Source organism: Pseudophryne corroboree, chromosome 3 (genome assembly GCF_028390025.1).
Source record: "Pseudophryne corroboree isolate aPseCor3 chromosome 3, aPseCor3.hap2, whole genome shotgun sequence".
Classification (NCBI taxonomy): domain Eukaryota; kingdom Metazoa; phylum Chordata; class Amphibia; order Anura; family Myobatrachidae; genus Pseudophryne; species Pseudophryne corroboree.
The window spans coordinates 85438311-85461679 of record NC_086446.1 but is presented as its reverse complement, the minus strand read 5'-3'; the positions used below and the strand labels follow the sequence as shown (position 1 = coordinate 85461679).

General features: G+C 47.3%; 1 protein-coding gene across 1 annotated transcript; it reads left to right on the top strand.

Moving 5' to 3' along the window:
* The first annotated feature begins 4866 nt into the window (after positions 1–4866).
* LOC135057069 (uncharacterized) lies at positions 4867–22380 on the top strand. Its single transcript, XM_063962971.1, has 4 exons — positions 4867–4983; positions 5982–6135; positions 20319–20484; positions 21803–22380. The coding sequence occupies exons 1-4, from the start codon at positions 4933–4935 to the stop codon at positions 22167–22169; spliced, it is 738 nt and encodes a 245-aa protein (XP_063819041.1). The 5' UTR covers positions 4867–4932; the 3' UTR covers positions 22170–22380.
* The last annotated feature ends 989 nt before the right edge of the window (positions 22381–23369 follow it).

Genomic DNA, 23369 nt, shown 5'->3' with positions numbered 1-23369 from the left:
GCTAATAGCATGACCACCTTCCACGTGAGATATTTTACTTCCACCGTTCTGAGTGGTTCAAACCAGTGTGATTTCAGGTAACTCAACACCACGTTAAGATCCCAAGGTGCCACTGGAGGCACAAAAGGGGGCTGAATATGCAGCACTCCCTTTACAAACGTCTGAACTTCAGGCAGAGAAGTCAGTTCTTTTTAAAAGAAAATGGATAAGGCCGAAATCTGAACCTTAATGGAACCCAATTTAAGGCCCAAAGTCACTCCCGACTGTAGGAAGTGAAGGAAACGGCCCAGCTGGAATTCCTCCGTAGGGGCATTCCTGGCCTCACACCAAGCCACATATTTTCGCCATATACGGTGATAATGTTGAGCCGTCACATCCTTCCTAGCTTCTATCAGTGTAGGAATGACCTCATCCGGAATGCCTTTTTCTGCTAGGATCTGGCGTTCAACCGTCATGCTGTCAAACGCAGCCGCGGTAAGTCTTGGAACAGACAGGGCCCCTGTTGCACAAGTCCTGTCTTAGAGGCAGAGGCCACGGGTCCTCTGTGAGCATTTCTTGCAGATCTGGATACCAAGTCCTTCTTGGCCAATCCGGGACAATGAGTATTGTTCTCACTCCTCTTTTCCTTATGATTCTCAGCACCTTGGGTATGAGAGGAAGAGGAGGAAATACATAGACCGACTGGAACACCCACGGTGTCACCAGTGCGTCCACAGCTATCGCCTGAGGGTCTCTTGACCTGGCGCAATATCTCTGCAGCTTTTTGTTGAGGCGGGTTGCCATCATGTCCCCCTGTGGCAGTCCCCACCGACTTGCAATCTGCGTGAAGACTTCTTGATGAAGTCCCCACTCTCCCGGATGAAGGTCGTGCCTGCTGAGGAAGTCTGCTTTCCAGTTGTCCACTCCCAAGATGAACACTGCTGACAGTGAGCTTACGTGATTCTCTGCCCAGCAAATAATTCTAGTGGCTTCTACCATCGCCACCCTGCTCCTTGTGCCGCCTTGGCGGTTTACATGAGCCACTGCGGTGATGTTGTCTGACTGAATCAGAACCGGTTGGTCGCGAAGCAGGGTCTCCGCTTGACTCAGGGCGTTATATATGGCCCTTAGTTCCAGGATATTGATGTGAAGGCAAGTCTCCTGACCTGACCACAGACCCTGGAAATTTCTTCCCTGTGTGACTGCTCCCCACCCTCGTAGGCTTGCATCCGTGGTCACCAGGACCCAGTCCTGAATGCCAAATCTGCGACCTTCGAGAAGGTGAGCACTCTGCAGCCACCACAGGAGAGACACCCTGGCCCTGGGGGATAGGGTGATTAACCGATGCATCTGAAGATGTGATCCGGACCACTTGTCCAGTAAGTCCCATTGGAAGGTCCTCGCATGGAACCTGCCGAAGGGAATGGTCTCGTATGATGCCACCATCCTTCCCAGGACTCAAGTGCAGTGATGCACTGACACCTGTTTTGGTTTTAATAGATTCCTGACCAGTGTCATGAGCTCCTGAGCTCTTTCTATCGGGAGATAAACCCTTTTCTGGTCCGTGTCTAGGATCATGCCTAGGAGAGGCAGATGAGCTGTAGGAACCAACTGCGACTTCGGCATATATAGAATCCAGTCGTGTTGCTGTTACACTTCCAGAGAAAGTGATACGCTGATCAGCAACTGCTCTCTTGATCTCGCTTTTATGAGGAGATCGTCCAAGTACATGATAATAGTGACACCTTGCTTCCGCAGGAGCACCATCATTTCCGCCATTACCTTGGTGATATTCTCGGGGCCGTGGAGAGACCAAACGGCAACATCTGAAATTGGTAATGACAATCCCGTAACGCAATTCTGAGGTACGCCTGATGAGGTGGATAAATGGGGACATGAAGGTATGCATCCTTTATGTCCAGAGTCACCATAAAATCTCCCCCTTTCAGGCTTGCAATGACCGCTCTTAGCGATTCCATCTTGAACTTGAACCTTTTCAGGTATAGGTTCAGGGATTTTAAATTCAATATGGGTCTGACCGAACCGTCCGGTTTCGGGACTACAACATGGTCGAATAATAACCCCCTCCTTGTTGAAGGAGGGGAACCTTGACCACCACCTGTTGAAGATACAATTTGTGAATTGCAGTTAACACTGTTTCCCTCTCGTGGGGGGAAGCCGGCAGGGCCATCGGTGAGGGGGCATCTCCTCAAATTCCAGCTTGTATCTCTGAGACACAATATCTATTGCCCAGGGATCTAACAGGGAGTGAACCCATTTGTGGCTGAACGTACGAAGGCGTGCCCCCACCGGGCCTAGCTCCGCCTGTGGAGCCCCAGCGACATGTGGTGGATTTTGTAGAGGCCGGGGAGGACTTCTGTTCCTAGGAACTAGCTGTGTTGTGCAGCTTCTTTCCTCTGCCCCTGCCTCTGGCAAGAAAGGACGCACCTCGGACTTTCTTGTTTCTTTGTTCGAAAGGCTGCATTTGATAATGTTGTGCTTTCCTAGGCTGTGCAGGAATATAAGGCAAAATATCAGTATTACCAGCTATAGCTGTGGAGACCAGGTCCGAGAACCCTTCTCCACACAATCCTCAGCCTTCCATATGCCTCTTAAGTCGGCATCATCTGTCCATTGTATATTCTACAGGACACGTCAAGCAGAAATCGACACAGCTTCGACTCTAGGACCCAGTAGACTCATGTCTCTTTGGGCATGTTTTATATATATATATATATCTTAAGACAGCATCTTTAATGTATATATATATATATATATATATATATATATATATATATATATATATATATATTACACATACTAGGGTCTCAATCTCTGCTGATAAGGTACCTGTCCACGCTGCTACAGCGCTATAAACCCATGCCGACACAATCGCCGGTCTGAGTAGTGTACCAGAATGTGCACGCTATCTGCAGGATCCCTGAGGATAGCTGTTACGTCAGGGCTACCTTTTGGGCAAACGCGACACCCTAGGGGAAGATTACCATCATATCCTGGCCCTAGTAGGGAAAGGATACTCCCTGAGAATTCTTTGTGGGAAACTGCAGTCTCTTGTCTGGAGATTCCCGCTCTTTTTCATCATGAGAGGAGGGAAATTTACCTCAGCTTTCTTCCCCTTAAACAGGTGTACCCTTGTGTCAGGGACAGATGAGTCATCAGTGATATGCAAATCATCTTTTATTACAATAATCATATATTGAATACTTTTCTGCCATTCTGGCTGTAACTTTGCATTATTGTAGTCGACACTGGAGTCAGACTCCGTGTCGATATCAGTGTCTATTATTTTGGATAGTGATCATTGAGAGACTCTGAAGGTCTCTGCGACATAGGGACAGACATGGGTAGATTCCCTGTCTGTTCTCTAATCTTTTGTGCAATAAATTCACCTTAGCACTTAATTACACATATCCAAACAGGTGTCGGCGTTGTCGACGGAGACACCATCTCACACACATTTGCCCCATCTCCTCCTTAGGGGAGCCTTTTACCTCAGACATGTCGACACACACGTACCGACACACCACACACTCAGGGAATTCTCATCTGAAGACAATTCCCCTATAAGGCCCTTTGGAGAGACAGAGAGAGAGTATGCCAGCACACACCTCAGCGCTATTAACCCAGGAATAACACAGTAACTTAATGTTAACCCAGTAGCTGCTGTTTATATTGATTTTTGCGCCTAATTATGTGCCCCCCCCCCTCTCTTTTTACCCTCTTCTACCGTGTAACTGCAGGGGAGAGGCTGGGGAGCTTCCTCTCAGCGGTGCTGTGGAGAAAAAACATGGCGCTGGTGAGTGCTGAGAAAGAAGCCCCGCCCCCTCGACGGCGGGCTTCTGTCCCGCTTTCATGTACAATTTTTTGGCGGGGGCTCATACATATATACAGTGCCCAACTGTATATATGCAAACTTTTGCCAAAGAGGTCTCTAATTGCTGCCCAGGGCGCCCTCCCCTGCGCCCTGCACCCTTACAGTGACCGGAGTATGTGGGTGTAGTGTGGGAGCAATGGCGCACCGCTGCAGTGCTGTGCGCTACCTCAGTGAAGACTGGAGTCTTCTGCCGCCGATTTCGAAGTCTTCTTGCTTCTTTCACCCGGCTTCTGTCTTCCGGCTCTGCGAGGGGGACGGCGGCGCGGCTCCGGGATCGGACGACGAGGGTGAGATCCTGTGTACGATCCCTCTGGAGCTAATGGTGTCCAGTAGCCTAAGAAGCAGGACCTATCTGCAGAGAGTAGGGCTGCTTCTCTCCCCTCAGTCCCACGATGCAGGGAGTCTGTTGCCAGCAGAGCTCCCTGAAAATAAAAAAAAACCTAACAAAATACTTTCTTATAGCAAGCTCAGGAGAGCTCACTAAACGGCACCCAGCTCGTCCGGGCACAGATTCAAACTGAGGTCTGGAGGAAGGACATAGAGGTAGGAGTCAGAGCACACCAGAATCTAAATTCTTTCTTAAAGCGCCCATGTCTCCTGCGGAGCCCGTCTATTCCCCATGGTCCTTACGGAGTCCCCAGCATCCACTAGGACGTTAGAGAAATAAGTTTGCCCCAATCTGCAAAGCTCCGCCCATTTGGGTCAAATATTGCCCCTCGGGTATGTGAGTTGGGACAGGTAGGGGTATGCTATTCTGCCCCTGTTATCCCTAAACACAGTCTAATACTTTATGTCATACGAATATTTGCCTGTATAGCTGCTGTTAATGTCTGTGCTATGACATCATAATGGTCCTATGTGCTATGACACAAGTATGACATCATAATGGTCCTATATGCTATGACACAGCTATGACATCATAATGGACCTATGTGCACCATGAGTAGTAAGCCAGGGCAGCACACTAGGTGTTATTCTGTTGCCTGACCTCGGTTGAGTAGCACGCGTTTGTCGCAGCTCCTGAAGTTCGATAGGTTGCAGATTTAGAAGCATTAGCCATGAGTGGCTGGTTTGCGTCTAAGATTCGTTGGCCGTTCCCACGGAGAAGGGTAAGTGTACTGTTATTTTTATTTATTGTACTTCATTATTTGCACAATTGGGGTTTTTCAAAGGGGTCTTAAAATGGGCTTTGGATCTTAAAAGGGGTAGGGCTCACCTGAAAGTGGGCATGTCTGGGTGCAGAGGGCTGTGTTTTGTCTCAATTTAATAGGCTACAATGTCAGGAGGTATCTGTGCCTAAATCTATACGTTAAGAGAGTATTCATTATTACAGTATTTCTGGTTCTCAATAGCCGCAAATCATAGGCATTACATATGAACTGACATAGTTGTTCTAGCCCAGGGGTGTTCAACATGCAGCCTTCCAGCTGTTGTGGAACTATACATCCCAGCATGCCATGCCACAGTGTAGCTATAAGGGAATACTAAAACTGTGGCAGGGCATGCTGGGCTGTGTAGTTCCACAAAACCTGGAGGGCAGCATGTAAGTCTATGATAACCTCAGGTACCCGTATGCCTGTAACTTGGGGCACACTGCTTATACCTAACAAGGGAAAGGGGCCCAGGGACTGGTCTATATGTATTTAAATTGCACTTTAAATATTTTAGTAGCTACACGGTTATGTAATATTGGTGGTGATAACGATGATAAGCTGGAGGTAATTACTCAGAGTTGTAACATGCGGCACTACTGTGGAACTATACATCCCAGCATGCCCTGCCACACTTTTAGGATGCCCTAAATGCAAATCTGTGGCAAAGTATGCTGGGATGTGTAGTGTCAGAGCAGCTCCCATTGCTTACCACTGGCTATGCATACCCTCCATAATGTGCATGGCAGACACCCTGACTTGCGCTGCTCAGACCCACTTGTGTCATTTAGTAGAGGGTTGGCATTGAGAACCCGGGAATGAGGGATTATATCAGCTCATATAGCACTGCATCTTTCATGTGTTATATACAGATATAGGTCTGCATTACTGTGTAGCAGTTATACAATAGTTGTGTATGTAACTAGATAGTGAATTGCGTCTTTCTGTAATTGAAGGTCTCCCAATATAACCTGGGTCCCACCGTGCTGGCCACTATGATAATGGAGAGTGGAAAGATCGGGATAAAGGTGTTCGACAATAAAGATCACTTTCTGGAGATAAAGTCCTTAGAACAACATGAACAAATCGCCAAGAGTGGACTACAGAAAGGTAATATACTCATTCATATATGTAAGAGAACATGAAGTATTATCTAAATAAGAAAGTGATATATATATAGATATATATATATATATATATATATATATATATATATATAGATATATATATAGATATATATATATATATATATATATGTGTGTGTAAATAGCTGGTGCGGCACTCCAGGCGACGAAAAAACTCAGAGCCAATGCATCACGTTTAAGAACAACTCTGACGTGATGCATTGGCTCTGAGTTTTTTCGTCGCCTGGAGTGCCGCACCAGCTATTTACACATGTCCTTTACTCTGTGGAGGCACCCGGCGCAGTACCGCTAATACTGGGAGAGACGGATCTGCTGTTTGTTATATATATATGCGCTGCCATAAAAGCACATAACTCCAACCGAGTCAATGCATGGAAAGTAAAAAGGCACTTACATGACAGGAACTAAAAGGTCAATACAATGAGATAATGGCCACAAAAAGTAAATAAATACATAATTGAATTAAAAAATAAGGAGAGTTATGGTAGACTTACCATGGTTAACTCTCTTTCTGTGAGGTACACTGGGTTCTACAGGGAAAACATTGGGATGTAGAGCAGGATCTTGGATCCAGAGGCACCATCAGGCAGCTTTGACTGTTATATAAAAGAGAAAGGTCGCACAAGTCACCAAATTATTACAGACAAGGCCCCCTTGATCACTCTTTATTATGGGGGTCATTCCGAGTTGATAGCTCACTGCCGATTTTAGCAGTAAACAGGTGAAAAAATGGCATTTCTGCAGCATTCGTATGCCCCGCACGCGCGATGTATGGGTACAAAGCTCTTTGTGGTTATGCTCAGGTTCTAGCAAAGTTTTCCTTCGCACTGGCGGCCGCAAGAAGATTGACAGGAAACGGGCATGTCTGAAATACGCAGGCGTGGCTGGGCGTTCGCTGGGCGGTTGTACGACGTCAAATCCGTAGAGCTCGGCTGCACAGGCGTTCGCACTTCTGCTAAGCTAAAATACACTCCCCAGTGGGCGGTGGCATAGCGTTTGCATGTCTGCTAAAACTAGCTAGCGAGCAATCAACTCGGAATGAGCCCCTATATTCATATGAATAGTCTCTACTGGGGGGTGCTACCAAAGGCAAAGTGGATTTAAGTATACAAGAAAAGAAACAAGACTGCCTTACAAAGGTGCACATGAACTATTATAAAATATCACTTTTAATTCACATATTATTAAATGAAACTTGCGAAATATAAATTAAAAACATGGGGGCAGATGTATTAACTTGGAGAAGGCATAAGGAAGTGATAAACCAGTGATAAATGCAAGGTGATAAACACACCAGCCAATCCGCTCCCATATGTAAATTAACAGTTAGGAGCTGATTGGCTGGTGCATTATCACCTTGCACTTAACACTGCTTTATCACTTCCTTATGCCTTCTCCAGGTTAATACATCTGCCCCATAAGGTGAAGACAGAAAAGAGTGTTTAAAATGACTTCCTACACACAGGGTGTCCGCCAATTATAGAGCTTATATGTATATCTGATATAACGTATCAACGTATTTGCACTCGTGTTGTTAATAAATATTATGCAGTCCCAAATAAAGTTTGTATGTCATATGTGTCGTTCCTTATTGTTCCACTAATAGATATCATGCGATCTCAGACAATAAATGGGGCAGATGTATTAACCTGTAGATGGCATAAGGAAGTGATAAACCAGTGATAAGTGGAAGGTGATACACGCTCCATGCAATCAGCTCCTAACTGTTAATTTACATATTGGAGCTGATTGGCTGGTGCGTTTATCACCTTGCATTTATCACTGGTTTATTACTTCCTTATGCCTTCTCCAGGTTAATACATCTTCCCCAATGTTTGTGTATTGATCCTTTTTACCCACTGCAGTCCCACTGGATAATGTCAAATATGTAATTGACAGAGATTTATACATATGTTTTTAATCACAGTTGCAAAACCTCCCAATAATGTGTGTATGTATGTGAACACTAGAAGAATCTATATTACTTCTTATCAGATGGCAGGTCTGTATAGTAGAGGACGTATCTCACACTATGGGAGCAGGCTTGGACTGGCCCACAGGGGTACGGGGGAAACCACTGGTGGGCCCCAATGCCCTGGGGGTCCACCTCCTGCTCTAAGAATCAGGTTCCAGACTGTGCACTTGAATTATACATCATACATATGTTACCTTATACTGGATTATGGTGTATTTTCTACAGTGCATTGCTGTTATTAATCTGTTATTAGTCTGGTACATTATCATGCATGCAGCAGCTGAATTTACTGTATATATTTATGAAGGGCCCAGACTTCGCACTCTCTAATGGTTAGTCAAACCAATGAGGTGGCAGGCCACATCCCCTCTGCGGACTGGTCACACCCCTAAACATGGGCTCCTACCACTGCATTCCCCCGGTGGGCCCTACATGCCCCAGTCCGACACTGTATGGAAGAGATTCAAATGTTTGAAAAGTCAGTTGGGAGTCTGTTTTTCTCTAACGTCCTAAGTGGATGCTGGGGACTCCGTAAGGACCATGGGGAATAGCGGCTCCGCAGGAGACTGGGCACATCTAAAGAAAGCTTTAGGACTATCTGGTGTGCACTGGCTCCTCCCCCTATGACCCTCCTCCAAGCCTCAGTTAGATCTCTGTGCCCGAACGAGAAGGGTGCACACTAGGGGCTCTCCTGAGCTTCTTAGTGAAAGTTTTAGATTAGGTTTTTTATTTTCAGTGAGACCTGCTGGCAACAGGCTCACTGCATCGAGGGACTAAGGGGAGAAGAAGCGAACTCACCTGCGTGCAGAGTGGATTGGGCTTCTTAGGCTACTGGACATTAGCTCCAGAGGGACGATCACAGGCCCAGCTTGGATGGGTCCCAGAGCCGCGCCGCCGGCCCCCTTACAGAGCCAGAAGGCAGAAGAGGTCCGGAAAATCGGCGGCAGAAGACGTCCTGTCTTCAACAAGGTAGCGCACAGCACTGCAGCTGTGCGCCATTGCTCTCAGCACACTTCACACTTCGGTCACTGAGGGTGCAGGGCGCCCTGAGACGCAATAAAAACACCTAGGATGGCAAAAAAATGCATCACATATAGCTCCTGGGCTATATGGATGCATTTAACCCCTGCCAGAATCCATAAAAAAGCAGGAGAAAAGTCCGCGAAAAAGGGGCGGAGCCTATCTCCTCAGCACACTGGCGCCATTTTCCCTCACAGCTCCGTTGGAGGGAAGCTCCCTGTCTCTCCCCTGCAGTCACTACACTACAGAAAGGGTTAAAAAAAGAGAGGGGGGCACTAATTAGGCGCAGTATTAACTATACAGCAGCTATAAGGGGAAAAACACTTATATAAGGTTATCCCTGTATATATATATATATATATAGCGCTCTGGTGTGTGCTGGCAAACTCTCCCTCTGTCTCCCCAAAGGGCTAGTGGGGTCCTGTCCTCTATCAGAGCATTCCCTGTGTGTGTGCTGTATGTCGGTGCTTTTGTGTCGACATGTATGAGGAGAAAAATGATGTGGAGACGGAGCAGATTGCCTGTAATAGTGATGTCACCCCCTAGGGGGTCGACACCTGAGTGGATGAACTGTTGGAAGGAATTACGTGACAGTGTCAGCTCTGTATAAAAGACAGTGGTTGACATGAGACAGCCGGCTACTCAGCTTGTGCCTGTCCAGACGTCTCATAGGCCGTCAGGGGCTATAAAGCGCCCGTTACCTCAGATGGCAGATATAGACGCCGACACGGATACTGACTCCAGTGTCGACGGTGAAGAGACTAATGTGACTTCCAGTAGGGCCACACGTTACATGATTGAGGCAATGAAAAATGTTTTACACATTTCTGATAATACGAGTACCACCAAAAAAGGGGTATTATGTTCGGTGAGGAAAAACTACCTGTAGTTTTCCGGAATCTGAGAAATTAAATGAGGTGTGTGATGATGCGTGGGTTTCCCCCGATAACAACGGATAATTTCTAAAATGTTATTGGCATTATATCCTTTCCCGCCAGAGGTTAGGGTGCGTTGGGAAACACCCCCCCGTCTCAATGAATTTCAGCGCGCAGTGGGCTCACTCGCAAGTAGACCCCTGGATCCTTCAGGTGATATCTCAGGGGTACAAATTAGAATTCGAGACGTCTCCCCCTCGCCGTTTCCTAAAGTCGGCTTTACCGATGTCTCCTTCTGACAGGGAGACAGTTTTGGAAGCCATTCACAAGCTGTATTCCCAGCAGGTGATAATCAAGATACCCCTCCTGCAACAGGGAACGGGGTATTATTCCACACTGTTGTGGTACCGAAGCCGGACGGCTCGGTGAGACCGATTCTAAATCTAAAATCTTTGAACACTTACGTACAGAGGTTCAAATTCAAGATTGAGTCACTCAGAGCAGTGATTGCGAACCTGGAAGAAGGGGACTACATGATGTCTCGGGACATCAAGGATGCTTACCTTCATGTCAAAATTTACCCTTCTCACCAAGGGTACCTCAGGTTTATGGTACAGAACTGTCACTATCAGTTCAGACGCTGCCGTATGGATGGTACACGGCACCCCGGGTCTTTACCAAGGTAATGGCCGAAATGATGATATTCCTTCGAAGGAAGTGAATTTTAGTTATCCCTTCCTTGGACAATTCCCTGATAAGGGTAAGATCCAGGGAACAGTTGGAGGTCGGTGTAGCACTATCTCAGGTAGTGTTGCGGCAGCACGATTGGATTCTCAATATTCCAAAATCGCACCTGGTTCCGACGACGTGTCTTCTGTTCCTAGGGATGATCCTGGACACAGTCCAGAAAAAGGTGTTTCTCCCGGAGGAGAAAGCCAGGGAGTTATCCGAGCTAGTCAGGAACCTCCTAAAACCGAGCCAAGTCTCAGTGCATCAATGCACAAGGGTTCTGGGTAAAATGGTGGCTTCCTACGAAGCAATCCCATTCGGCAAATTCCACGCAAGAACTTTCCAGTGGGACCTGCTGGACAAATGGTCCGGATCGCATCTTCAGATGCATCAGCGGATAACCCTGTCACCAAGGACAAGGGTGTCTCTCCTGTGGTGGTTGCAGAGTGCTCATCTTCTAGAGGGCCGCAGATTAGGCATTCAGGACTGGGTCCTGGTGACCACGGATGCCAGCCTGCGAGGCTGGGGAGCAGTCACACAGGGAAGGAATATCCAGGGCTTATGGTCAAGCCTGGAGACATCACTTCACATAAATATCCTGAAGCTAAGGGACATTTACAATGCTCTAAGCTTAGCAAGACCTCTGCTTCAAGGTCAGCCGGTGTTGATCCAGTCGGACAACATCACGGCAGTCACTCACGTAAACAGACAGGGTGGCACAAGAAGCAGGAGGGCAATGGCAGAAGCTGCAAGGATTCTTCGCTGGGCGGAAAATCATGTGATAGCACTGTCAGCAGTATTCATTCCGGGAGTGGACAACTGGGAAGCAGACTTCCTCAGCACGACCTCCACCCGGGAGAGTGGGGACTTCACCCAGAAGTCTTCCACATGATTAAAAACTCGACAGGTATTGCGCCAGGTCCAGGGACCCTCAGGCAATAAGCTGTAGACGCTCTGGTAACACCGTGGGTGTACCAGTCAGGGTATGTGTTCCCTCCTCTGCCTCTCATACCCAAGGTACTGAGATTGATAAGATGGAGAGGAGTAAGCACTATATTCGTGGTTCCGGATTGGCCAAGAAGGACTTGGTAACCGGAACTTCAAGAGATGCTCACGGAGGATCCGTGGCCTCTTCCTCTAAGAAGGGACCTGCTCCAGCAAGGACCCTGTCTGTTCCAAGACTTACCGCGGCTGCGTTTGACGGCATGGCGGTTGAACGCCGGATCCTGAAGGAAAAAAGGCATTCCGGATGAAGTCATCCCTATCCTGATCAAAGCCAGGAAGGATGTAACCGCAAAAACATTATCACCGCAATTGGCGAAAATATGTTGCGTGGTGCGAGGCCAGTAAGGCCCGATGGAGGAAATTCAACTGGGTCGATTCCTACATTTCCTGCAAACAGGAGTGTCTATGGGCCTGAAATTGGGGTCCATTAAGGTTCAAATTTCGGCCCTGTCAATTTTCTTCCAAAAAGAACTAGCTTCAGTCCCTGAAGTTCAGACGTTTGTAAAAGGGGTACTGCATATACAGCCTCCTTTTGTGCCTCCAGTGGCACTTTGGGATCTCAATGTAGTTTTGGGTTCCAAAAGTCACATTGGTTTGAACCACTTAAATCTGTGGAGTTAAAATATCTCACATGGAAAGTGGTCATGCTGTTGGCCCTGGCCTGGGCCAGGCGCGTGTCAGAATTGGCGGCTTTATCCTGAAAAAGCCCTTATCTGATTTTCCATTCGGACAGGGCGGAATTGAGGACTCGTCCTCAGTTTCTCCCCAAGGTGGTTTCAGCGTCTCACCTGAACCAACCTATTGGTGGTGCCTGCGGCTACTAGGGACTTGGAGGCCTCCAAGTTGCTAGACGTTGTCAGTGCCCTGAAAATATGTTTCCAGGACGGCTGGAGTCAGGAAATCTGACTCGCTGTTTATCCTGTGTGCACCCAACAAGCTGGGTGCTCCTGCTTCTAAGCAGACTATTGCTCGTTGGATTTGTAGTACAATTCAGCTTGCACATTCTGTGGCAGGCCTGCCACAGCCAAAAATCTGTAAATGCCCACTCCACAAGGAAGGTGGGCTCATCTTGGGCGGCTGCCCGAGGGGTCTCGGCTTTACAACTTTGCCGAGCAGCTACTTGGTCAGGAGCAAATACGTTTGTAAAATTCTACAAAATTTATATCCTGGCTGAGGAGGACCTGGAGTTCTCTCATTTGGTGCTGCAGAGTCATCCGCACTCTCCCGCCCGTTTGGGAGCTTTGGTATAATCCCCATGGTCCTTACGGAGTCCCCAGCATCCACTTAGGACGTTAGAGAAAATAAGAATTTACTTACCGATAATTCTATTTCTCATAGTCCGTAGTGGATGCTGGGCGCCCATCCCAAGTGCGGATTGTCTGCAATACTTGTACATAGTTATTGTTACAAAAATCGGGTTATTATTGTTGTGAGCCATCTTTCAGAGGCTCCTCTGTTATCATGCTGTTAACTGGGTTCAGATCACAGGTTATACGGTGTGATTGGTGTGGCTGGTATGAGTCTTACCCGGGATTCAAAATCCTTCCTTATTGTGTACGCTCGTCCGGGCACAGTATCCTAACTGAGGCTTGGAGGAGGGTCATAGGGGGAGGAGCCAGTGCACACCAGATAGTTCTAAAGCTTTCTTTAGATGTGCCCAGTCTCCTGCGGAGCCGCTATTCCCCATGGTCCTTACGGAGTCCCCAGCATCCACTACGGACTATGAGAAATAGAATTATCGGTAAGTAAATTCTTATTTTTTCTTATCTAATAGACAGGAAAAAACAGACACCCAACCGACTTTTCAAACATTTGAATCTCCCCGTACCCCGCAGCAGAAAATCACATTAGATATGTAAATATTCAGTCCAGGAGGATATATCTTTAGTGTAGCTAATCAGGGTTCATGTAACTGTCCTTATAGATCAGACCGTCACTACTATATTATATTCTTAGATAAGTATCATTGGGTGAATCCCAAATATTTCAATTGGTATGCTGAATAAAATCAAAGGTGTACACCAGTAACCACCATCGAATGCTTCTTTGTATTAGTGACTGTGTACATATGATACAATGTTTAGAGTCAGATGTGTATTGTTAGGGTGTGGTATTGAAAGTCGACAGTAACTAGGTCGACAATGTCTAGGTCGACCACTATTGGTCGACATGTTCTAGGTCGACAGGTCAAAAGGTCGACATGAACTTTTAATGTTATTTTGGTGTCATTTTCTTCGTAGTGTGACCGGGAACCCCAATTACTGCACCGCATCCCCTCGCATGGCTCGCTTCGCTCGCCATGCTTCGGGCATGGTGCCTTCGCTTCGCTCGGCACAGATTACCGTTCCAATCGTAGTCCACGTGGATCGTTAAGTATGAAAAGGTTCAAAAAAAGACAAAAATTGTGAAAAACTCATGTCGACCTTTTGACCTAGAACATGTCGACCTTTTGACCCTGTCGACCTTTTGACCCTGTTGGCCTAGTTACTGTCGACCAATAGTGGTCGACCTAGACATTGTCGACCTAGTTACTGTCGACTTTCAATCCGGATCCCGTATTGTTACACAGTGTCAATATCCCTTCTTAGCAGCACAGTTAAATAACCCAGCTGTCACTCGTGTAATTCAGTGGTTAATTAGGTATTGTTACTGTCTCAAAAGATCATCTCTTTTATTAATTACCCATCGTATCAATGCTCAGGTTTCCAGTTATCTAAACACCTAGGATTCTTACTTACACACTTTAATGGACATATCCTTCCGGATTTATTTGTTCTGACTATTATTGTCCCAGAAGTGTAGAGCTAATGATGACTGTGTACATATCATACAATGTTTAGAGTCGAATGTATATTGTTACACAGTGTCAATATCCCTTCTTAGCGGCACAGTTAATTAGCCTAGCTGTGGCTTATGAATTGCCGTGGATAATTAAATTGTTGCTATCTCAATAGGTCATCTCTTTTCTTGATTGACCAGCAGTATAGAACTAATATTAGGGTACATATCCTATACACAGGTCAAGGTATAACCTTTACAAAGTAATGAGTGATCTTCTGTTCATAAAGGTATATAGTAACTCCCATGTGACTCATGCAGAGTTATTGATAATTGTACACTGAGCGCTATCTCAGCAAGTACCTAATATAGTATACAACAGAATCAGGGGTATGTAACAGTAATCACTATCATATGCTGCTTTATATTAGTGACTGTGTACATGTGATACAATGTTTAGAGTCGGATATGTGTTGTTGCACAGTATCAGTGTCCCTTCTTAGCAGCACAGTTAAATTGCCCAGCTGTGGCTCGTATAATGCCGTGGGTAATTAACTATTGTTGCTGTCTCAATAGCTCATCCCTTTTATTGAGCGCCCAGCATATCAATGTTCCGTTATCTAAACACATAAAATTTAAATACGCACTTCAATGGACATATTCTTCCGGATATGTTTGTTTTAGCTATTATTGTCCCATTAGTATAAGACTAATATTGGGGTACATATCCTATATTCTGTTCAAAGTATAGTCTTTACAAAGGCAACTCTTGTCCGACACCCGTCTTGCAGAGGCAATGGCCAGCAAGAACAGGACCTTGGCTGTGAGCCATTTAAGGTCCACCAATTCAAGAGGTTCAAATGGAGACTCTTGCAGAGCATTCAGCACAACAGACAAATCCCATGGAGCCACAGGAGGGACATAGGGATGCTGAATCTGAATAACGCCCTGAATGAACATCTGAACATCAGGTATAGAGGCAAATTTTATCTGAACCCAAACCGAAAAGGCCGATATATGTACCTTGAGGGAGGCTAGACGAAGACCTAAGTCCATGCCTCTTTGCAGAAAGGACAGTATTCTGGAAGTTCTGAATTTATGGACATTGTGATTCTTATCAGCACACCAGGTGAAGTAAGAATTCCACACCCTGTAATAAATCCGGGCAGAGGCCGGTTTGTGGGCTTTCAACATCGTTTGAATAACAGACTCTGAAAATCCTTTGGCTCTCAGAAGTGATGCTTCAAGATCGCCGTCAAAGTAGTCCGGCCAGGTCTGTGAAGAGACAAGGGCCCTGTACGAGGAGGTCTGGTTGTTGAGGAAGTAGAAGGGAATGCCCCGTCGATAGACCCTGCAGGTCTGAGAACCAGTGCCTTCTGGGCCACACTGGAGCGACTAGAAGCAGCATTCCTTCTTCCAGATTGAACTTTCGAAGAACTCTGGGCAGGAGTGACACTGGAGGGAACACGAAAGGCAGCCAAAAGTTTCATGGAACTGCCAGTGCGTCCATGAACGCTGCTTGTGGATACCTTGTCCTTGATCTGAAGACCGGAACCTTGTGATTGTGTCGAGATGCCATGTGGTCGACATCCGGAAGACCACACCTGTCCACTAGGAGTTGAAAGACTTCTGGATGAAGACTCCACTCTCCAGCGTGTACATCCTGGCAACAACTGAGGTAGTCCATTTCCAAGTTCAGGACACTCGGAATGAACACTGCCGATATACTCGGCAGATGGCGTTCTGCCCAACAAAGGGTTTTTGACACTTCTTTTATAGCCATGTGGTTTTGATGGTTTATGTACGCCACTGTTGTGGCGTTGTCTGACCGTACTTGAACTGGTCTGTTCCGTACCAGAGGCAGGGCGAGTGATAATGCATTGAACACCGCCCTCAGCTGTAGGATGTTTATTGAGAGGAGTGACTCTTCCTTGGTCCACCGACCCTGAAAAATGTGTTGCTCCAACACCGCTCCCCATCCCCTCAGGCTGGCATCCGTCGTCAGGAGGACCCAGTCAAGGATCCAGAAGGGATGGCCCCTGCTCAATTGCTGGTCCTGGAGCCACCAGGTCAGCGACAAACGAACCTCCGGAGTCAACAAGATCATTTGGGATCTGATCCGATGAGTCAGGCCGTCCCATTTAGCAAGAATTAATCGTTGCAGAGGACTGGAATGAAATTGAGCATACTCTACCATATCGAACGTTGACACCATCAGGCCAAGTACTTGCATTGCTGAGTGAATCGACACTCTGGGGTGACAGGAACAGTCTCTTACTGTGTGTGCCCAGAAGCGCCCCTAGGTGCACCATGCTCTGAGCTGGGACCAGCGAGTACTTCTTCCAATTGATCAGCCATCCATGGGCTTGTAAGTAACTCACCGTCAGTTGTAGATGACTGAGGTGGACATCGTGGGAACTCGCCAGAATCAGCAGGTCATCCAAGTACAGCAGGATTCTGACTCCCTGGCGATGTAGATGCACCGTCATCACAGCCATAACCTTGAAGATCCGAGGAGCCGTGACCAGACCGAACGGCACAGCCTGGAATTGGTAGCGACTGTCACCAATAGAAAACCGCAGGAACTGCTGATGCAATATGGCAATAGGAATATGCAGATAAGCATCCTGTATATCCAGGGATACTATGTAATCGCCGGGTTCCATCGCCAGCACAATAGAGCGCAATGTTTCCATACGAAACTTGGCTACCCTCTCAAATTTGTTGAGTGATTTAAGGTTGAGCATAGGCCAAAAAAGATCCATTGGGTTTCTGTACAAGAAACAGGTTCGATTAATAGCCTCTGCCACGCTGGGAATGAGGTACAGCACAACCACTCCTGTGCTCAGGAGGGAACCTACCACCATTTGTAGAGCCTGCACCTGCAACGGATCCGAAGGGAGTACAGTAGTGCAGAACTGGTGATGGGGACGTCTCATGAAGGAGACAGCGTAACCGTGAGAGACAACTTCCAGTACCCAAGCATCTGAAGTGGTCTTTTACCAGACCTGGGCGAACTGTAGAAGTCAGCCTCCCACCCTGGGATCCCCCAGGGGGAGGCCCGCCCCATCATGCAGCAGGCTTGTCTTGTTTTGAAGCAGGCTGATGGGCCTGAGTAGATGACACCACGAGACGGGTGACATGAAAATCCACCGGCGGTGGGTTCTCCCACTTACTACATAACTCTGCAGGGAGAGGATAGCAAGCCAAAGCCCGTTTAGGGAGCGGGAATTTCTTACCTGGGGTAGACCAGGGTTCCTTCCTGATGTCCACAATATGATCGGAATGGGGTAATACAGTTTTAACCACCTTCTGTTGTTTAAACATATCAGTTTTCTTGGCCACTGTAGTGGAATCCTCATCCTCAGTGATTTGTAGGATCTGCTTAATAGCATCCACCAGGGCAGGAACAGCAACCTGGAAGGTATAATCCTCGTCAGCGACACATGATTCAGAGTCTGACAGGACCGTATGTTCCCCCTTCTCATCAGATGAAACATCAGAGAGGTTAGTGGATTGTGAGGAGGAAGCAGCCCGCTTAGAGGACCCAGAAACAGGAGAGTGACCTTGGGTAGATTTCTGTCTAACCATAGACTGATTTAACTGTTGCAGCTCGATAGACAATTTTTCCGGCCAAGGCGGATTTACTATAGGGACTTGTGGTGGCAGTGGCACCGGACGTCCCATAGGGGCAGTGCTAAACGGTCCACCAGAGTCCCAGGAGGGTAGTATACATAGCCCAGGGTGGCTCCATTGTACTGACAGGAGCTGCAGGCTGACTGGGAGGAGTATGATATTTAGAACACAGACCATCACACAATATTTCCCCCTCAGGTAAACCTCTGGAGCATGCCTTGCAACTTACAGGAACTTCCAAAGTTTTACTACCCTTATTGTTAGACATTGTAATAAAGCAATAATCAGGCTATTAGTATGATGAAGTCAGACAGAGTACACAACTTGCGGACAAAGTACACAAACAGCATCAGAATACATAAACTTGTGAACTAAATCCCGGTGTACGTGACTGTAACACAGTAAAATATTTGTATAGCGATAAGTACTGTGTATACTATATTAGAGGACCCTGACGCACCTAGTTCCTTCAGGAATAGAATATAGTGATAGCTACCTTAGATGTGATACACATGAGAGTGAAACCATACAGCAGGCACTCACAGTTATATACACAGACATATATATATATATATATATATTTCAGTGCGGTCCTAGACCGGAGGTATATATAAGAATACTCATACAATATATTCTGGAATAGGTATGCTCTTTCTTAACTAACACTGTCTGTATTAAGACATGTAGAATACTCAAGTGTCTGTAAAGTCTCAGCCCTGTGGACAGGCAGCTTTACAGGGGAGACCTTGCCCTGCAATCCCAGAGACCAGTAGCAGCTATGCTCAAAAGATGGCGCCCAGCGTCTTTGTCAGGAACTGAGGGAAGTGTGAGGCAGCTCCAGTGCTGGAAATCTGCAAGGAGATGGCGTCCTGGGCCGGGGGAGGGGCTACAGGTCAAGCACCAGCCCCCCCTATGCTGGTCCTTACCGCCGACAGTATGGAGCTTTACCAATAGGGGCGCTAGTAAACCCGAACTGTACTCCTATGCCCTGGCAGATATAGTGGGGCCCCTGCTCGGTGACAGTGTCCACGCCAGCGTCGCAGTCCGTCTCCTTTGACTGCGACCAGGAACGCGTTTAGTGGTGGGTCCCGCCTGGGGGACTCTCTTACATCCTCCCTTCATAGCAACCACGCAAACCAGGAGAGCATCTGCGACAGTGTGCCTAAGCCGGAGCGTCTCCGCCGCAGGTACCCGGGAACTGAGCCGCTGGAGTATGCAACGCTGTTTGGGAGGTGACGTAGAGCAGCACTGAATGTCACCCTGACATAAAAGTGCTGTGGCCCTTGAAGTCTTCAGCTTTTTCAGGGCTGCACAGTGCAGCCCGCCTGTTAGGTAGCCTGTTGCCTGCAGGCACCACTTGAAACTGAGCTCTCAGTGCCTGGAGGTGGGGTTATAGAGGAGGCCCCAATGCATCCTGGGACAGTCAAAGCTTTGCCTGATGGTGCCTCTGGATCCAAGATCCTGCTCTACACCCCAAAGTTTTCCCTGTGGAACACAGTGTACCCTGCTGCAGAAATGAGGAATAATTCTGTGGCTAACCTAATTAATTCATGTGACTAAAGATCCCTAGTGCCAATAAGGAATACATGTGGAATGTAATGCCACCCGATTTCGCCAGCAGTACAGGATGCCGGCCGAACTCGGGTTTGCCTTGTAAGTGATTGCCCCTTTAAAAAGAGGCAGAGTTCGGCAGGCATCCCGCTCGGCTACCAAACTCAGGTGTCATTACATCCCGCCCCATGTGTGTCTGCATTACAGAGCTAAATAGATCTAGTAGCAGGAGATTGGACCCCGGTACTAAGGGGCGTGGCCAAGCATGTGGGGGTGTGACCACAGCCCTTTGGGAACACTGGGGCCCTATTTACATGATGCGCTGACCACTGGAGAGCACGTGTTCACACCAACTTGGTGGCCTGGTGCAGCCCCTCTACAGCCCAGGCCCCTGTGTGCCCACCCTCCCCTTCTCAGCACCCCTGCTTACACTATCCTATGTGACATGATATCTACCTGATTGGTACCCTGTCACCAGTAATGTGAGGGTAAATTATAAATATCTTACTATTATCTGGAGCTTAATGACTAGCTAAACCCTTCCTGTTATTTTATATTCAACTATGTTATCATTTACAGGAGACGAATTAATAAAGATCAATAAGCAGAATGTGGTGGGATGGAGCGTCCTAGATTTTCTGCAATATGAAAATAACATCAAGCTGGGGAAAAAACTAAAGATCTTAGTGTATCGTGGTCGCCAAAAGGTTTCGGATCCAGCCGCAGGCGCTTCATCAGAGGAAGTGTGAGTTCCATATAAGCACCATCTATATCTCACCAATGTATACTGAATTTTACCAATACTAGTATTATTATTATCATTGTGTACACACATTCAGGACTCATCCATATGCATATAATAACCCTGCCACATCAGGTATAACATAACACGCATACAATAGTGACAATGCAAGTTACAGCCTGACTTAGAGTAGCCGCCCAAACATCACAACTTGATGAGAATTGGCTTTTTAAACAGAGAATTCTTCATAAATATATCTTGGAATAAAAACGTGTGGCGTAACCCGTGCGCGGCGGTTCTATTGTCACGCGGTATCCTCCTAAATCCATAAGGAATATTTTTCTATCTGTCGGGAAGAGGTCCTCTTCTACAGAAAAGAATAAAACCCTGATAGGATGATGAGGGCTGGCTCCTAGCAGGGAGAACAGAAGGAAGAAGGTTCCTCATAGATTTAGTAGCATAATACTGTGGTAAATCAAGAGACTTGGGTGACTTAACTTCCTTTAAACCATTAGATACGTTTGTGGAACTCTAGCAGGTCCTGGCTGCCAGGGCATTCTGAAGTTTGTGTTTCCACATGACCACTATGCTCTGGCAGCCACAGGGAGCCATGAGCGTGATTTCCCAAGCAATCGGGGTCATTCCCAAACCGTACTTAAAGGCCCGTTTATCAAAGTATATTTGTGGCTTTATCCCCGAAAACATCAGTTTTCGGGGGTTGGCCACAAATATAAGGTATCTCCTGAATGTATGTAGGAGGGACCACAGCAGGTATCTGCTGCGATCCCTCCATTACCACCAGCAGCTGCATCCCCCATAGGTTTCTAAGGGGAATGTGATGTTTGCAAATTTACCAATATCAGGAATGGGACGTATTCCCGATATTGGTTCCCAGGGCGTCTGCCACCTGAAGGCCAGAAACAGAACCCTCCTTCGGAAGTGGCCGTTGTGCAGCGCAGTCACATACGTGCCAACTTCCTCCGCTGGAAAATTCCTGGAGGGGACATGCAGCGGATCAATGAGGGGGCGTGGCCTTGTGCTTCTCATTAGGACCCACCCCCTCACAACATACTGAGGTACATTACAGGGCTGTCAAGAGGGGTCAGGGCCAAGATGATGCGACTTTCTGAGCATCATGTCATCATTTCACCCATTTCTCCCACTTCAGTAGGAAGTCCACTGGACTTCCTAAATAAATATGGATGTTCCAGAAGAGTAGGCGAGTGCAGCTGCACATTATGTGGAAAAAGGGAGCTAATTGTTCAACTAGCGAGCACAGCACTAATGAGCAAATGATAAAATGACTCTTTATGTATTACAGGTTGGAAGGGGATTCCGCATCTTCTTCAGCGCCAGAGACAGAATTTGCATTTGTCCATGAATACTTCATAGGACAGGCAACACCGGATCCTCATAGTGACACGTCTGACAGTGACAACACCCACCCAGATTGTGACGCAGTCATACCCCCACGTCGTGATGAAGTCTCCCACTCAGATAGTGACGCAGTTTCCAACGCAGATAGTGGTGTAACCCCACCCAGAGCCAGGAGAGATTATCCGGACAAGGAAATGAATTTCGTCGGCAGGTTTGGCAATTTTGTGGAAGAAGCCCTCAGAGAGTGGGATGAATGCACACAGGATTGCTGCTGCGCGGTAGGAGTCCTTGGTCTGTTTTGCCTTTTGTAAAGGTGAATGTGATGGCTCCTGGCACCCCTGCCCGTCACTTACATCTCCACTACAGTTGCAGAGCCTCTTAATGCCCAGAGGGAAGGGCAGTCCTTCCAGCCATGGTTCCCCAGAGGTTTCCCCCACCGGGGGTTTTTCCTCTCCTGAGTGCTGAAGGATGACTTAAATTACCATCAGTTCTAAATAAAAGCTCTGATCCCTTTCTCCCCTACATCTGTCCCCTTGTCTTTATTTGACCTGAAGTTCATGGGGTGGTCTACTCTGGGCTGAAAAGAGAGGGGAGGGCATCAGCCATCAGACACCTTATAGATCCTGGGAGTGATCACCAAGGATGTGATGCAGATGAATGTGTCACCGCATAGAAGAGGGATCATGAGGGACGAGTGGAACCAAGATATAAGCATCTGGCAATATGTCCCCTAAACCTGAGATCTCTGGGTAGTGTGCCCTTATACACATCACATACAGGGCCTGATTCAGAGCCACACACAGGACCAAAGTTCACATCATTTGGGAGATTCTTTCCAACTGCGCATGCGAAAAAGGTGTGAATGCGATGGAGCGCTGACAGAGGACTGTCTGGAACCTCCGGCGGTGTTACTGCATATGGGAAGGGGGCACAGGAAATGGGTGTCGCACTGCATGCACTGTCTGGCACACGCTAATGCAGAAGGGCAAGGCTGAAACTTTCATTGGCATATTATTGCACCTGCAAATCCAGCAGCGGGCGCTATTGCAGACACAGTACCGCCCTCCTCTGAATCAGGTCCACAGTGTGCTTTGTGCAGAGGTATCCAAGGTGTGGCATGGGGGGGGGGGGGGGGAGCAAGCAGGCCAGATAACGGAGGTGTGTCCGAACCATTTGCAGGGCGAGCCCCAGCGAATGTGTGCCCGCTGGAACCCAAAACATGGAGGCCTGAAGACTGACTTCACAGCTAGGCTACCCTTAAGATGTGAGCATATCGCTACTTAGAGATGCGGTCACATTTCAGCAAGGTGGGGGGCCTGGCATGCGGTGCGGCCACCACATGCTAAATCAGTAAATGTCTGCTGTTTTACCAGTTATTGAAGCTGAAACACAACAAGCATTCTCCTATTCAGGACCAAAACCCTCATCCTTCTGTGCTTCCATACTGTTCCTCTGATGCACCCCTCTGTCAGCAGTGACCAGCATGGCCTCCGGTGTCTGTACTTTCTTAC